The following is a 17,657-nucleotide window of genomic DNA, read 5'->3' as shown; positions in this document are numbered from 1 at the left end:
AGCATCGTGGACCAAACTATTTGTTCCGGATCCTAAAGGGTAATCCTGAAAGAAATTGTACTGTAACGATTGTATTGTAACGATTAGCTCAGTGATCTTGAGGGCACACACTCTCTACTATTCCAGTCGAAAAATCGAGTGCGAAAAAATTAATGTCCATTGCAGACAAAATGCTGCTAAAGAAAAAATGATCTTCGCTTACCGGAAAAGGCTTGTTCCGAGTGAGTAAGAGCACATTGTTGTCTCTTCTTTGACGCTTCGTAGTATCACGCTGGAAATTTATATCAGTTTTAGAGTACGTGAGATAGCTGATTCCAACGAGAAGATCAGAATCGACCAAGTAGATCTAGGTTCAGGATACTATGGTATAGTGATTTTCTTTGCTTCCTAAGCAATTACAATTACAATGCAATGAAAGATTGTCCGCCCAGCAAGCTTCGGGGAACGATGCTAGTCTAACAAACCAGCCGTTGTATGTTTGAATCTCGAACGGGAGCAACTGTTAGAGTCAATAGGATCTTAGAAGTCACCTGAATTCTGTACTGTACTGTCCTGCATTCTAACAGCTGGTGGCGAAGTCTGTCAAATAAAAACAGAGTCAAGTTTTTAATACGTAGTATAGCAGCACGGATTTGCTTTCATTGATTTTTACCACTATCGATGGCTAGGCCAGCGAGAAATTAATCGATATATGGGAAGGCAATCCACATACGTTTTGGTAATATGCATGATGATATACGCTTCCACCGAAGAACGTACAGTTGAAATTCTCGAAATGAAATTTGATCTTTCAAATACAAATCCAAATTGACGACCTTGACGAGTAAAGTTGTAAGACACCGTTAGGATTTGTAATGTGAATCAAAACAACAAACGATTTGTTTTGTAGGAGGTAAGAGTCAAGTTTAGAATATATCGGTCGAATGATCTATATTAAACATTACAATGGTGGAATGGCGGTGATAAAAGCCATACTTTCACACAAGCTGTCCCTGTCATCGCCCTTGCAGATGATCGCAAACGCCTCTGCTAATTATACATATTATCTACAAAGCCACAGCTAATCAGTTTTGCGGACGATCGGGATCGGGACGAGAAGCGAACCGTCTTGAGGTAATGTTTGGTTAAAAGTGCAAGTGCAATGTATGTAAATTACCCTCTCTCTGCTATCGCGCCAGCTAGACGGCGACGGACGGTCGGACGGACGTGACGGTAGTGGGTCACATAATAACTGGTCGGTCGTAAGTAGTGCTACGTACGCCAGCGAAGGTGGAGGACACACGGAGTGTGAGTCGAGCGTTAAGCTGCTGGCTGATGCCTACGACTATGACATAAACATACATGCGAAAGTCATATATATGCCAGGGCATGTGCTGGCCGCGCGTCTTTTCCCGCGAAGTTTAGTTCGCCATTCTTTGCTCCGGACCTGGTGGCCATTCGCTAGGGTGATAGCGAAAATGGTTGTTCTATATTCTTAAAGAACAGAAAAATAAAGCATAAAATATTGGTTACATATTTAGATCTGATTTTATACAAAAAAAATTGATTAAAAGTAGTTGCTTTAAGCTTTATAGTTTGTTCTTACACGAAAAGCCTCCAACCTTTAGAAAACCGATTTTCGAAAAAAATAAACACTTTAATATTTAACATCATATCCTTCATGCATATTCGGGAATCAATCTGGGCAGATCTTTCTTGATCTGAACTTAAATTTACATCTTTCCAAATCTTGTCAAATCGCCGTTTTGAGTTCAGATTTTATTTTTCAAAAGTGCAAATCTGACAAGGAAATGAACTTTTTTTTGTAAACAGAAACTTTTTCTTGTTTCATGCAATTTCTGTTACCCTACCGTGTAAACTGGAATGCAAGTGCACAGCAAAGTGGCCGGTAATGCTTTGCGTGCCTACGCCCGTTGCCTTTGCGGGCTCGTGTCGCCGGTCGCTGGAGGCTCCCGTCGTCGTCGGTGGCGGCATTGCCGAGTGCAGGTACACTCGCCATCAATTCGAATCGATGATGATGGTGGACAATCTGTCGCCGCCATCGCATCGTTTGACCGTAGGGTTACCAACTGTACTGCGCAGCTGAGTTCACCTGTCCCTGAACGTCATTTACTACTGCGCTCGGACGGTGTGCGGTGGGAATGGGGGTTTTTATTTTGCGCGGATTGTGACGGATGCGTGGCTCCCGCTGAATCTCGCTGTAACTGTCCGTTTGTATTTTAACAACTTTTCTATTTATACCGTTTGTGCAAACGTTTATTTTGGGCTACTTGGGAATCGGGTGATGTATATTAAGAGGCAGAAAAAGAAGCAAAAATAACAGCGCTTCGCTCAGTATGCAATTTGCTCACTTTGTGCACTCTTAAACCCATTGTTAAATCTGAAATACTTTTAAAGATTAGGCAATGCTTAATTGAACCAACCTGCAAAATGGATTAAGTCAAACGTTTTTGTTTTGGACTCAATCTTTAGGTGTTCATTGTTATATTGCTTTTATTTTAGCTTTACGCAACTGGTTGCTAAAATTAATCCAATACGGTTTCGGATTCGTCAGGTGGGAATCCCTCTAGCACAAACACTACCCTCCATTGTGTCAGAAGAGTGCAATTCCCTCCCGAGTAATTGATCGTTTTCGCTTGTTTCGGAACATTACATTAAAGGCAGTGCAGCATTTCATTCATACTTTTTCATTTTTTCCACACCAACACAAAGACTGGGACTGCAAATATTCGTCTGTTCCGAAAAGTGGCGTGATCGTACGATCCAACTCTTCTCATACCGTGCCGCCGCGCCACCGTTTTTCCTCCATTCCCCATTGAGGCAGTAGAAAGGGGAGCGTATCAGGCAAAGACCTGAGCTGCTCTGTTGGAGAGTTTTTCTTCTTCTTCTGGACAACACCATAACCCGTTCACAATATGATTTAAAATATCATTTTATTGTCCGTGAACAGTAGAAAATTTCTAAGAAAACTCATAAAGAGTGTTACTTATTCGATCATCAGCTTTTGTCAGATGATTGACTCTTTTCATTTGGAGCAATACCCTCGGCAGATGTCCAAACCAGTATGCCGTTGTGATTTAATTTTTTAAGTCTCCTATTCGTTATTTATCAAAAACTTTTCGCCTTAATTGGTAATTCACAACATCCTGCGGCGCAGGAAACCTTTTGTCTCGAACGTATGACCCCCGGTTTGTCAGACGGACAAATTTCTTCCAATTACACCACTAATTTCGGACGCTAGTTAGACAGAATTGATTTCACGGTTCACTGAAATCTACAACGGCTCGCGGTTGGTTGGGTGAAATTATTCCGGAACCTTAGACCCCGGTCCGGTCCGGTCGCTAATTACGTCAACGAGGGTGTGTCAATGCTGCAGCGCATCATTCGTTGATGGTCGATGGACGACCGACGCGACGGTTCTCTTTGGTACCGATTCGAGCAGAAACCACACAACCGTGTTGTTGGTTGTGGTTGTGGTAGAAACTATTGGTCGGAACTGTCTTCACGACGATTTTAATAGCCTTGAAGCAAGTTATGATCATACTGCCAACGTGCTATGGAGCATTCGAGAAGCTCAGAAGCTACTCATCGTCATCAGCCGGCTTGAAAAAATAAACCCGTTGTTCAGTTTGTGTGCTTGTTTTGTGTACTTCACATTTCTGTTTGAAGAGGATATCTCCGTCATCTTCAGATTTCTGAGAATGTTACAACGCAATTTAGACTTTGCTTTACTCAATATAGAACAAGAACGAATAAGTGCAGAACAGTTAGTTCCGTTTTTTTTCTCGAATACTGTTGTAAGAATGAGCTTCGACGTTCGAATTATGATTGCCGCTTCGGTTTCAAATAAAGCATGCGTTCTGACTGACTTATTTCCGCTTTCCATTATTGTACCTTCACTAATGAGAAAAATGCACAATCCAATGCCCTTCTAAAAAGTGTTGAAAGTAGCACTTCGCTTGGATTTAATTGAAAGTTACCTGGCAAAATCTACGAGAAGCTTCCATTGGCCTGCGGCCACTGTCTGCTACGAATTTAATCGCTTCATCAATTCCATAATCTCTATGCTGTAGACATCGTTCAAAGGCCAACTGGAAATGGGCCTTTGGTTGCCAAACTTCTTGTACAACTCGGTTTTTACTTCCTCCAATGTCCGCTCCGGTGAGTGCGCATCGGTCGGTCGCTATTGAATAGCGAAGGCACCTCAGGCTTATGAAAAGAGCTCGCAAAGCAGACGGCATAGGCCGAAGTCGAAAAAAGCTCAATCGATTGTGGGCAATAAAGTGCTGCTCTCATCCGTTGATGGGCACGGAAGGATGGCGCGGGGTTTTGTTGGAAGGTCATCCGGTAAGGCACCTGTTCTCTGTCTGTGCGGTCGACGTTTGTGGGCTATAGCTAGTTTCGGTTCGAGCGAACTCGAAGAATGATTTGATTGATGCCTTCGGAACAAGAATAATTAATCGCTTCGGTCTATGAACTCCGAACTAGGTTATTCAGCTGTCTTCCTACCGGAAGAGCTACTTTAGTTAGCTGCGAAAACAGGTTTTAATGGTTTTATTACCTTTTATTTTTGTTTTCAGGAATTGCCTGCGACGGATTGCCCGACATGACGATCAGGAATTCTCGAACCAAAGCATTCTCAACGCCATGGAGAAGTTTGTCAAGACAGTCAATGCCATGGAAGAGACGATACTGGTGCCCTGCCGGTTAATGGACCGGAAGGTAAGTAATGCCACGTGACACTGCCCCGGGTAGCTGGTTTGAATTTCATTTCCCAAGAGTTCATGGCCATCATTGTATATTCAACCGCATGAAAGAAGAAAATAGACGAATGTTTCATAGGAAAGTCTCGCGGCAGCGCCACCCACCAGTATAATGGTTCATCAAAACACGTGCCAAGAACCGGTCAAAGATTAGCATTGACTCACAATGTCATCTCAGATACACTTGCCGTATTTGTAACCCCCTGAAGAATTGTCGACTTTTTGTTACACTCAATTATAATTAATTATAGTGGGCATTTTGGCACTATTTAGTACCAAATTCAATTATATTGTTGGCTTCATAAGACTTTTTGAAAGGGTTTACATACTTTTTCAATAGGAAAAAATAACTTTTTCTATCTTAGTGCTACTGTAACAATTACGTCACGCCATTTCCGCCGAGGGACCAAACTCGTGCGCGCAGCGCCATTGATCGAAAGGTATCGTTGTTGAAATACATCTCCTGATGTTGATTGTTCGTCGCGTATCTCGAAGCTCATCACTGATGAGCTGGCTGGTTGAGCTGCAGCTGAGGCTGAGAGTGTATCTGCGGAAAACCGATGCGATGGCTTGTCATCATCATCGCAGAGCCGACGATGAGATTCCCCGAGATGAGCCCGACCGACCAATCGCTTCTGGTTCGCGAGGATATGCATCAAGTGTTTTGCGCAGTTGGCTGCTAGCGCTAGCGCTAGCTAGTGTAACCGCGGCAATTGACCGGAACCGTGTTTTTGCTACCCTATCCGAATTCGTATCGCCACCACCACAACACGTAGGTTAGGTGCACAACGATCATGCGATTGAATGTCGAACATTTCTAGATCGACAATCCGCAGAGAGGGGATTGAATTGTGACACGTTTTATTTGCGATGTAATGAGATGATCTCCGCCGTAACTAATTAGTTTTTTTCAGTTTCGTAATTTGCAGCTCGCATGAAAAATAATTTTATATTTTATAATTTGATATTATTTCTTATCTATGTTTGGCATTAATGTGGTCCGCACGGACTTCTTTAGTCATTATCGCCACTCTTTATCTCAGCTTTGGACAGACTTGGCTCTAACTGCTCCACCTCATGCTGCAAACGGAAACGGAACGAAAACGGATGATTTTCGGTGTAACAGTAATTCTTCTGGTAGATCATCTTAGCATCGCAAACAGCTATGAAACGAAAGAGTTGAACACATGAATTAAATTTTCAAATTTTCAAATACGTTAAGAGTGTGTACGTACAATCATAATCGTGAAGGGGTTGTCGTGGTTATCCGGTATATTAAAAAATAACAACTCTAACTCTCTAACAACTTTACTCTAACAAGATTTTCTTATCAAAATTTTAGATCGATTAAAGATGGGCAGGCAGAGACCGTGGTAACAGTAGTAATATTTAGACGAGCTTTATTTTTGATAATATCGCACAGTACCTGCTTCTGCTTAATTCCTCAAATGAATCACTCACGACTATGCTATGGGTAACGCTTAAGTCTATAGATGCATTAAAATTTCGAGAAAGGTCATTTTTGTTATCATCATTTATCTTGTTTGAATCTGGGATATACTTTATACTGAAACATTTGAAACCTATTAGATCTCTAGTACAAAATTATAAATTTTAGACGCTGAGATACATACATAGTGCTTTAGCGGATGGTATTCTAGATCGTAATCCTGCGAAATTTCCGATATCAGGAACGAATCTCTTCAATTGATTGGATATTTGATGGTCACTGATATTTTTCTTCGATGAATGTAATTTTTCCATTAGCATGACACATTTCAGTGTTTCGGAACACCATGAGCGACCAGTTGTACTATACGAATTACTTCCTATCTTATCTAATATAAATGTAAAACGGGTCACTTTGAGTCAGCTCAAAAATTTTGTGAAATGGAAACATATTCACATAGTGAAAATGGTTCGTTATGGTGCCCGTAATACTGGAATGTGTCCCACCCGTTCGCAATATCACAGCAAAAAAGATCAAAATATCAATCGGTTTCTCACGAAAAATGTTTAACCATTATGAAAAGTTGAGAAATACACAATTCGAAATGAAATCGTCAAACAAAGTTTTACCTTTTCCTATTTTTGCCCTATGTTTGGCATATAAAAACCTGGTTCTTCATTTTTCGTGGGTTAATTTTGTGATATTCATTGGAGAGTTTATTTGGGATAGATCTTCTTCTATAGTGTACAGGCGGCAAATGTGGGAGATATATCGCAGTCGATAACCTCTTCCTGGTTTGCTGAAGAAAATATGGTTGGTTTTTTCGTCAGGTATCCCGAGCAAGGATTGACAACAAAAGTATATCAAAATTATTACATATTCTGCTGTTGATATCAAATTGAAAACATGTTTTGTTACCAACTCAAAATGGCACTTATGATGTATCAGACTTTGCTATCATTTTGCTTTCATTTTTATTGAAAGAAAATGTGTTGGTAGATTCTATATATGTGTGTGTGTGATACAATCCATCGCCCGCTGACCGGCAGCGCTTTTATGTAAAAAAATTACTTGCATCTATTAACTAGAAAGTTTATGTCTCTATATGCAAATAATTTTAGTCCTGGAGATGGAAGGTGATAGCTCGATTGTTTATCCAGCGACACATTTCTAGAATGCCTGGATATACACGTACATTCCGAAGTCGCTTTCATGGACAATAAGCCCCGCATGGATACTTTTAAATATCCACACTTCCAGAATAATTTTCATTATTCTGGCGCGTATTTGGTTTAATAAAATCAATAATAGTTGAAATAGAACGATATTACAAATGTTTGCTTTCATCCGTGCATTGCATATCTCTAGCGCTAGTAGCTCTAGTACTCTCGCAAATTCATGAAAAGTATCGATTAATCTATATAGAAAAGTAATTTTATCGATATCAATAACTATCGATAATTTAACAGCAAGAGTTCCAAAATATTGTCAACTATCTACAATAGCTGGTCAGAGTGATTTGTAATTTGCATAGCAATTACTCGCGGCAGCAATACACGAATGAAAACAGAATACTTATGCACGTTTGCCGAATGAAACTTCCGCAAATCATATAGAATCACTCGCGGCAGTGCAGGAACCACAGGAACAGAATAGCAACTTATCTTGGTTTATTCGATGACGAGATAGCAACTCGATACATCTCACTCACACCAAATAGCAAAATTTGTTACGCATTTTGTTGGCAACTACTCGCTGCTAATCCTAGCACATAGTGCCATCTCGCGTACACTATCAGCGTCAAACAAACTGGCAGAACTTCATGTTATTTCAGATCATATTCCAGATGATTTTCCCAGCAAAATTCACTTTCACGGAACTTCCTACATGCTTTTCACATGCAAAATACGCATATTTATCGTTTACAACCATTTTTAACAATACTAACTGAGAAAACTATTAAAAATTACGAAAAGTTCTGCAGCCGGCACGAACAGAGCACTTTTGGTTGACAGTGTTGTCAGCCTCAGCAATGTGTTGGTAGATTCTATATATAATGTAAATAAATCTTCAATATTTAAATTAATCTATTCTCACTTAAATTTTTTTCTAGTAAAATGGTTGGTTCAAATTATATGATGATAGCAAAATGATGATGATATGATAGTAAAATGATAACTAACTCTGCTTTCCTATTAATATTGTGTAACAGCAAGATTAGTATTCCGTTTGATATTTTTGATAGCAAAAGTAGTATTCAATTTAATTTCACGGCGTGGAATTTTTGCAATCAATTTTGATATTTTAACCGCTAAGTCGACCAAAATGAAATCACACCAAGTATTCAAAATCCATTACATCAAGATATAGCCCTGCTCGGGTAGGCTTTCTTGCCATACCATGTGGTATATTGGTGCACTATCTCTATTTAAGCATACTTGTGCTCTTGATAAAAAGCGTAATTTATCACCGGCACCACAATTTGTAGTTTGCCATCAAATATCAAACGCAGCACTTTACTAATCTAATTTAGTTTAATCTAATCTTATAGTAACACAGTCAATTCTTGGAAGCATCTTGGGAAATGACGATTATATGAATTTGTCATTTTTTTCTTATCAACGGCCAAGTCAACTGGACAGCAGGGGATCTCCCGTACAAAGTACTGCCCGTACCAATATATTTGCAATCATTGGCGGCATCTTTACTGATAAAGTTTTAATGTTATTCCGGAACCACCTCAGTACAAATACTCTTGGCGCTCCTATGTTTTTCGCTAATTACCGTTGTTGATGAGCCCCAACTTCGCAGGTTTTCTTTTGAAATGTCTAAAGATTGTTTTTCGATGTTAAATAGTAACGTATCCATTAAAAAATAGACTTTTTTCGGATGGTGATAGAAAAGAAATTTAGACAGCTAATTGAGTTTGGTAAATTTTCTATGGAAGGTAATTATGTATATTAGCTTACTTGCTACAAAAAAATCTACGCCCTTGCAAGCTGCCTTTCGGCAGTTAACCGGAGCATTCGCCATGGCGGACGAAAACATGCGTGTAGGCATGGTTTTGATTTCTTTCTTCGTTTTATTTATCAATTCCTCCTCCGTTTTCGCGACAAAATTGTTGGAGTAGATCTTACGCTTCAGGTTTGGCCAGAAATTCTCGATGGGACGCAACTGGGGGACGTTGGGCGGGTTCGCCGACTTCGATATTCAGCCGCTCCATCTCCTCCAACGATCGCGTCGAGTAGTGGGCCGACAATAGATCCGGCCAGAACACCGCGTCTTCGCTCTTATGGTATTTCTTGAAGAACGACAGCGCCGGTAGGCGCTTCGTACCAAAATTTCCCCGTTCACGGCCAGTCCAGAGCGAAAGAAGAGCGGCTTTGACATCCCCTTCTCTTTTGAAACGGTGGTTCTACAATTGATGAAGGAACGGTAGGGGAACGTAATGAAAATTTTTTTGGAATGAACGGGAAAGAGTGGAAAGATGAGGGGAGGGGGGTTACTGGTAGCTATACTTAACAAGTCGTCGTTGTGACTCCTACCTTTTGTCCAATGCTGGAAGGTGCCTTCCCGCTCTTTCCCCTTTACTCCAAAAGATTTTCATTACTTTCCTCTACCGTCCCTCCTTCAACTGTAGAACCACCGTTTCAAAAAAATATTAATGTTATGGAGCACTAAAATGGGAAATTCTCTCACCCGCACCATGTTCAGCTATGTCAATCGAATCTGTCAATTTATCAAGTCATATCAAAATCGAAAAATAATGAAAAACGACGGCCAATTCCACTGTAAATGACACTTTCATAATATATTTATTAAACTTTGCTAAAACAAACCAATGCGAATTAATTCCAACTTCTGACGCAAAATGTAATAAATCGGTAAACTTTGTACAATCTCTAGAGAGACAGAAAGATTTATTTTATTTAAGAATTTTTATGTTTCTCGTAATGAACGATAGTGTAGGACAGTATAAACGTTAAGTTGAGCGATGATGTTTAGAATCAATATGGTACTACCACCAAAAAATATCTGATGTGCAATGATGGAAGCTAATTAATTTTTTCCAGCGGGGCGTTTAAAGTTTCGTTAAGTACAAAAACCAAAGTGCATATCATTTATTCTTCCAAGGTTGTTTCAAGCACGAGTCGGAATTGCGATTTATCAGCACTTGTCGATCAGACCCGTCCGTGGTTCCGTTTTTGCAACCAGTTCAATCATTATTGTATTGCAAATCTGCGTCATCCTGATAATGATGGCCAATTTCACTATCATTAGCATAAGGCTTATCTGCAAGAGCTTAAGTGTATGTACTCTTCCGGTGGGTGGGCTAACCACTCGCCGTGTGTGTGGTCCCCCATCAATTTCAATATCGTGCGTCATTTGTTTGTACACAATATCACTATTCTAGGTAATTCTCCTCGGATCCTGGGTGGAATATTCGCCATTGTGGGAAATTCAACAGAGAAGCCTATCACCTGTAATTCGCTTGCTAGTGATCCGATAATGAAAGTGCAATAAAATGTCAGCACGTGTTTTTATCAGTTGCTTGCTCAGTTGGCAGAAAAATGGCACCGTTTTCTCTTGAACCTGATTGCTTCGTAGAGGAAAATAAAAGAAAAACGATTACCTATAATGTACTCCTTTAAAATAAAATTTCCATAGTTTAAATGCTCAATGATAGGTCTTTGAAATTAAAACATTTTTTTTGTGTAGGAAAAAAATCATTTGAGTTAGGATTTTTTCATACCGCATAATCATAGGTGATTGATTGATATTTAAAACATTTCTTGTTATCTATAATTATTCTAAGTTATTTGTTGAACCTTTCCAGTCGGGGTTGTGTTATCCAACACTCAAAGTAATCAACATTTAACAAACTACATACCAAATTTGTTTTTGATTGATCCAACTTTCGATTTTTAGTTGTTCCATTTCAAGGTATAAAAGTTTATAGGTCGTTTTCAAATGAAAGTAACTTTTACCGGTCTCCGTAACACAGAAAGAAACATAGACAGGGTTTCAATGTTAAACACTAGGGGAACGGCACCGTTCCATCCCGATCAAAAATAATAAAAACTCTATTTTTAGAAAGCTACACACTTCTCGCGTTCGAAGCTCTCACGCTCATACATTATGTCATCGTTGTATTTTCACTTTCATCAGCTCTAAACAACGAGATTAATCATTCTTTCGAGATCTAACCCTTGCTTTGTTTTGATTTGCTCGCTCGTTACAGGTTGGCGATTCCACCGACACAATGCCCGTGGAACAGAAGCAACATTCCCATCATTACGGCAAGAAAACCGGCAAAACGTCCGTTCGGGACGCTCTGAACACATCGGACCTGTTTCGGCTCTACAATATGCTGAACATGGTCAAGGTGGATCTGCTCTGGGGTCGTCAAGATTCGGAAGAAACTGCCGAGACGGCGGAACAGAGCGCAGATAAGAACTTGGCCCGGTACAAGCAGAAATCGGCATCGCCGGCTCCGGCGCCACAGCAGCCGGTGGAGCAGCCTGTTCTGAATAACAACAGCAGCAGCAGTCCGGTGAGTGATACGGCAGGTAGTAGTGTCAAGGGTCACATTCGTCGTCCGAGCACCGTGTCGACGACTTCCACCAACAGCGTCAGCACACTGAGCGATTCCGAGAGCGAAATCAGCGCCGAGAACGATTCCGGAATCGAGTCAGAGGGCAGCGTAGATCAGGATAAAAGCATCGAGCTGGCCAAACAGTTCCGAACGCACCTGATGGGGTTGTACCGATCGCTGGAACAGATGACCGAGGCGGCTAACTACTTGACGGCTCGGTACCAGAGCGACGTCGGGCCGGTCTAGATACGATCTCGATCCCATTCATGCGATGAGCGGACGAGAAAGGTAGATATATAGACGGAAAATGTTCCCCCGGTGATAGCAAAGTGTGTCCCCAAGACTACACGCATGTGCACATATGTTCGCGCAGCGTGAAACCAAATTAAAATCAGAAGAAGATACTAATACCTAGTAATGTTGCGCAAAAGCGTCAACAAAACGGCAAACACTTTGTGAATTGTGTATTTTGTGTAGTAGTGTGTAAGCAGCCCTTTGTCACTTCCTTTCATACGATATTTTTGTAGGATTTTTTTTGTTTCAGTGCAGGTGCTGTTAGTGCACGAATCCGAGTATGATTGGTCGGGATGAATGGTCCGGAAGAAGTTCAGCGAAGACAGTACACGGCGCGCGATTGGGAGATTGTAAAGTCATGTGCACATTTTAGATGATAGTGGTACTAAAAGTAGGAAACTTTAGAGATCTGTTAACGCGTAGAAAAGGACACGACCCATTCGCTCGCGTGTTCTCTGTCTTTTGCGCTGAACTTCATACTAGTGCTAGTGTATACAAATGTGAGACAACAAATAAAGAATGATTTAATAAATATTTAATTTAGCAATGAAAGGCGATAGAGGTGAACCAGATTATTTATTGTAAAGTAATTAAATTGCGATGAAACATTTTTCTCCGATTATCCGCATATGTTTGCTCGTTTTTTCTTCTATTTGTTTGTGCGAAAGGTATTGCGTACACATGTGTGTCTGTTGGGTCTTAGCGCAAACCGTCAGATTTAGCATAGACTAAAAGCAATCATTCAGGAGTAGGATAGGCTTGCTTATGTATGTTGGGAGTGGAAGGCGTCTTGTGAGATTATTGGAATCATTTCTTTATACTACCAACTAAGCGAAATGTGCAGAATGGCAGAAAAGCGTGAAAATGAAGCAACACGTGAAACTGCAACTTTCAGGAAAAGTGCCAGAAAGAAAGTGCTTAGGTTTAGGAAACGAAAGCATAAGGAAAGCAAAAAAAAAACAGTGATATAGTTGAAAGGAATGTTATCTCGAAGAGAGAGAAAAAAATCAATTTATTGTCGACGGTGTCAGTTGTATGAGCAAGTAAGATATTTTTCCGATAAAGATTGTAAATATTCGTTCTGTAAACATTAGTTTATGTTGTTTTTGCTTGATTTTTTTTCTTCGTGACTGGTAGTTAAGAAGATAATGAAGAAGAATAAATAGGTAAAGCAGAAAAATGTTTGAGTTTGATATGGAACGCAAATCTGGTGGTATGGTTTCAATATTTCTCTGTACTCTGGATATAAATTTTAGGTTGTACTCTTAGTGTTTATGGTTACAACTTGCAAGTCTACGTAATGTCATCGGTTAAATTGGAGCAAAAGTGGTTGACATTGACATTGCAACTGGGTGGATTGGCGCAATAAACCAAGTAGTCTGTGGTTGCAGTCATCACAGTCAAATGTTATTTTTTTCTAATAACAAAATTAAGGTTGTAGTTCTATTTCAATTTGACAATATCGATCAATCGTTCAATTTTTACTATTTTGCAATCCAGTGACATTAGGTGAGTGTGCTAAAACGCTTTTTGTTTAAGACCTGCGGCATTTATTGAGAGTATGTGGGGCTTTCCAACCAAACCAATTTATTAGGACGAAGCATCTTAGTAATTTTTGCACATTTAATCTCTTCCAAATGCCACTTAACATGAAAATTTCAGTAGATTCGGCAGCAAAATCTCAGAGTGATTGAAGATACAAACAACTGTTTAATTGGTCCTCCAATTTCATCAAATTCCTGCAAAATCTGACACTCGGTCAATGTCAGCCACTAATAAAAATCCATTTTGTGGACTGTTTTGCATAAACCTTCACACCTCAGGTCAGTTATTCTCTAGCTTGATACAGACGATATCATTTTCGGAAAATCATAACCATCCTTACATTTCAGTGAGTCGAGCCAATCCCGAGAAAACTTTCTCAATTATTTCGTTTCCTTACTTCGCATACCTTCATACAATTATTCACTAAACTTTGGTAGCCCGAGTAAATGTCCCCGAAAGATTTTCGTCATTCAAATAACCGATCAATACGCACCTAAACGAAGCTCCTCGCTGTTGTTGCGTAGTAGTTTGCTCGACATGTTCAGCTTCCTCACAGTTTGCTCAATTTAGGTTTAACCGACATTCGACTTTAAGGTTTATTTATTAGAAATGTTTCTCGCAATCGAGCTGACCATCCCGCAGCAAACAAACTTAGCTTTTCGTCAGGTATTCCAACCATTCGCGGACCCACAACCCAGGACTGATGGTAAATCGTATCTGGAAACTCTCTCGCAAATATAAAATTATATTATCTGAAAAAAATAAATCTTTTTCTTCTTCCAAGCAAAATGGAAGCACACAGAAAAGGATTGCGCGAAATTTGTCGTTTCTCGTTTTGAGCTTTGAACTGAGCTTAGGAAAATTTTCGGGCTAGTTTGGCTAACATTTATTTTTTGTTTAGAACGTGATAAACAGGCACGTAACGACCGACAATGTCGACGACTTTATTCGTTCGCTATCCGTCGAGTTGAGAGGGAAAATGCAATAAAAATTGATTGAGTGAAATTGACAAACGCGCGAGAGGGTTCGGCAAAGGGGAAACTTTTCCTTCGAACAAAGGGGTGTTGTAGTTGTAAAGCGAAATACAATTATGCAGAAGCTATAGTAAATATCACCGAACCGCCAACAGTGAGTGTGCTTCACGTGACTTATGTTTAGTACCGATTCATTCCGTTATTTTTAAATAAGCAAAAAACGTTGCAGGAGCGAACAAAATTTAAACAGATTTAAGATAAAACAGCAGAGACATTACACGACAACACACTACATTGTTGTGGTTCAAATTCAAACTCACAGAATCGAAAGAGGGACGATGATAGGTTCAGGAAAATTCAATCATGCTGACGTATAGGTAGAGCGCTTGGCACAAAATTCGGGTGAGTTTCCCTTAGTGCACTCACTTTTGATCTAGTGTATGAAATAATAGGATGAAAATTATGATCAATGATTTCAGATAAGAGCAAACACATTCATAAACAAAAGATAAAACGCTAGAGAAACAATGATTGATATAGAGAAAATGTTATAAAAGAATATATTTCAATAATAAAATAAACCTAGAAAATAATTGTGCTATTGAATACCTTCAAGTGTAGTATAAATCACATCCTTCGCTGAATTTTGCTCGAAAGTTCCATAGAGCAAGTATTGTATGCAAATGCTTCAATTACGCTAGGTTTTAGCCATCCCGAAAAGTAAATATTTTAATAAAACCACTGCGTTCTTTTCTGTTTCATTTTATGGCATAAAGCGAGACGGTGTCCGGCGTCGTCTATCTACATACATAGATGGTGGTAGCGAATCCTCGCAAGATCAAGCAATTAAATATGCGTTTTAATTGCGGTGTGAACCACGCCACAGCCATACTAGACACCGCCAGACAGAATCATTGATTTGCAACTAATTATAATGCAAATAATGTAGAGCCGACGAACGAATAGTATTGCCTCCTCTATCTATGCTTCTCAATTTAGAAGCTGCTTAGGATGATCGACATCATGGTTTCTATTTCGTCATGCATGTGCGCTGTGGAAAGCTGCTTTGCTAGGTGGTACCCACCGCGTGTTTGAGCAAGTTTGAGCGCACGACTCGAGGACAGAATGAAATCTTTGAAATGGATGAGATTCTCGGCGGTGTTAATTCTTTATTTTTACGGCAATCGGAATGGTTCCTGGATTTTTGCGCTAAAGCGCATCAATTAACAAATCCACCAACAAATAGTAAATCATCATTCATGACCATCCGTATAAGCGTGAGTTTCTTCTTGCGTATAGTTAGCAAAGCAATGCCGGCCGACCGACACAGAGTGAGTTATACGGAAGTGGTGCTTCGTTTGAAAGACGAGGTTGTTGTGTTGTTTATGTCTAGGCGAGATGTGAATTGAATTCGTCTGAACTTGGGAAAAAACAATTATAGGTACAGGTATTTGTCACGATTTTACACAGAAGAAAATTTACGAAGGTCAGCAAAGGAATACCTAGAATAAGACAGAGAAAAAAATCTCAGAAATTTCAGACAATTTTTTGTGTATTGTATTATTGCTCGAGATCTTCTTTTGATCTGTGATTATTTATGCAAAAATGTTTTAAAAATAGATAAAATACCAATTTCGAAGTTTTGAGGTTACTATAGCGTTCTTCTGCTGGATTATGAAATTCTGCACGCTTTTACCGTAAGAAAGATGCTTTTTTTCGAGATGTATTTCAGAAAGTTGAGATTTTCATAGGAATCTGTGAAACGTACAAAAGCATATAAAAATCAAAAGAAACCGAAGCTAAGTGAGAAACAAGCCGTATTTGATTGACCACGAACCGGCTAGTTTTATGATCTACTGCTGTGTCATGCCAATCCACTGGTATGCGTGATCATGAATGATGAAATATACGTTAATTTCGATTAAGTTTGATCATGTATGATGAAATATACCCTAAATTTTGGGTGACTTGAAAAGAAGTTACAGTTTTGCAATTTATGAGTATGGGAATCTGAATTTGGATTTGGTTTGTAAAATTGTCGAAAATTGTCCAAAAATGATATAAACGAATAGTTTGACTATGAAGATTTCTTTCGACCTTTTCTGAAGACACTGCCTCCATTCGTTGACCAATCATAGGCCATAGGTTTATAGAGTTTGCTGCTGCTAGTAGAATGACTCTGCAGTACGTTTGCATATTCGTAAGTATACCTGAAGATGCAAATGCAGGAGCCGATTCGATCCGACCATGGTCTGATTAACGATGTACGTTCTTTTCGGGGACCAAATATCGACTCAATCCACTATCTTATTACCTGTAAGATCAGTACTCGGCTGTCGTACAAGCCGTGAAGCGCGGAAGAACAGAGAGCGATATGGCGAGGCTAGAGCTGAAAAAAAAAAGATTCCATCACTGGAAGAAGCGTGAGTGCGAAAAGTAAGTGCTCGCCGGCGCAGAAGACAGTTTCGCTACTCAGGAATGACGCACAGAGTTTGTTCAAAATAGCCAGTATCTGGTAATCGACATGGAATATGACATTGAGTCGATTATGGGAACTATTGAGGCATAACATTGAGCTCAAGTCGGTACATAAAATGCTCTTCCCTACTATATTGAGACCACTGGCGGAGATTTTTATCATGAATACAAAGCTGGGCGAATGAATAGATACCGGAGAAATATAGTTGAATAGCCTCATACTAAACTGGTTTTCGAGAAGGGCTCTCAGTTAAACTGTTTACCCTGTGCAGATCCTAGATAAGTTCCGGGAGTACAATGCGCAGGGTCATGATTGTGGAATTCAAGGCGGCGTACGATACAGTCAAGCAACTGATAGACATGATCCAAACGGCACTGAATGCATCTACTAAATCAATAGCTAGATGATTTTATGATGTTGGATGGACTGAAGCAAGAAGATGCGCTCTTCAACCTGTTAATCAATATTGCCTTGGGAGGTGCAAAGGAATGGTACCATCATCACGAGTTTTACTGTGACACTGTATCATCGAGGTCGTCCGCAGAGCTGCGAATAA

At 39.8% G+C, this 17,657-nt stretch overlaps 1 protein-coding gene across 1 annotated transcript in view; it reads left to right on the top strand.

Moving 5' to 3' along the window:
• The window catches only part of LOC128738728 (uncharacterized), a 33,039-nt gene extending 17,841 nt beyond the window's left edge, over positions 1-15,198 (top strand). The window contains exons 2-3 of the mRNA XM_053834060.1: positions 4,581-4,722; positions 11,456-15,198. Of these exons, the coding sequence (XP_053690035.1) occupies positions 4,581-4,722; positions 11,456-12,055 (742 nt within the window). The 3' untranslated portion in view covers positions 12,056-15,198. The remainder of the gene's footprint in view (positions 1-4,580; positions 4,723-11,455) is intronic.
• Positions 15,199-17,657: the final 2,459 nt, after the last annotated feature.

The sequence above is a fragment of the Sabethes cyaneus genome, chromosome 2 (genome assembly GCF_943734655.1).
Source record: "Sabethes cyaneus chromosome 2, idSabCyanKW18_F2, whole genome shotgun sequence".
NCBI classification, from domain to species: domain Eukaryota; kingdom Metazoa; phylum Arthropoda; class Insecta; order Diptera; family Culicidae; genus Sabethes; species Sabethes cyaneus.
Note: the sequence above shows the minus strand (reverse complement) of the source record. Positions and strands in the feature narration are given on the sequence as shown.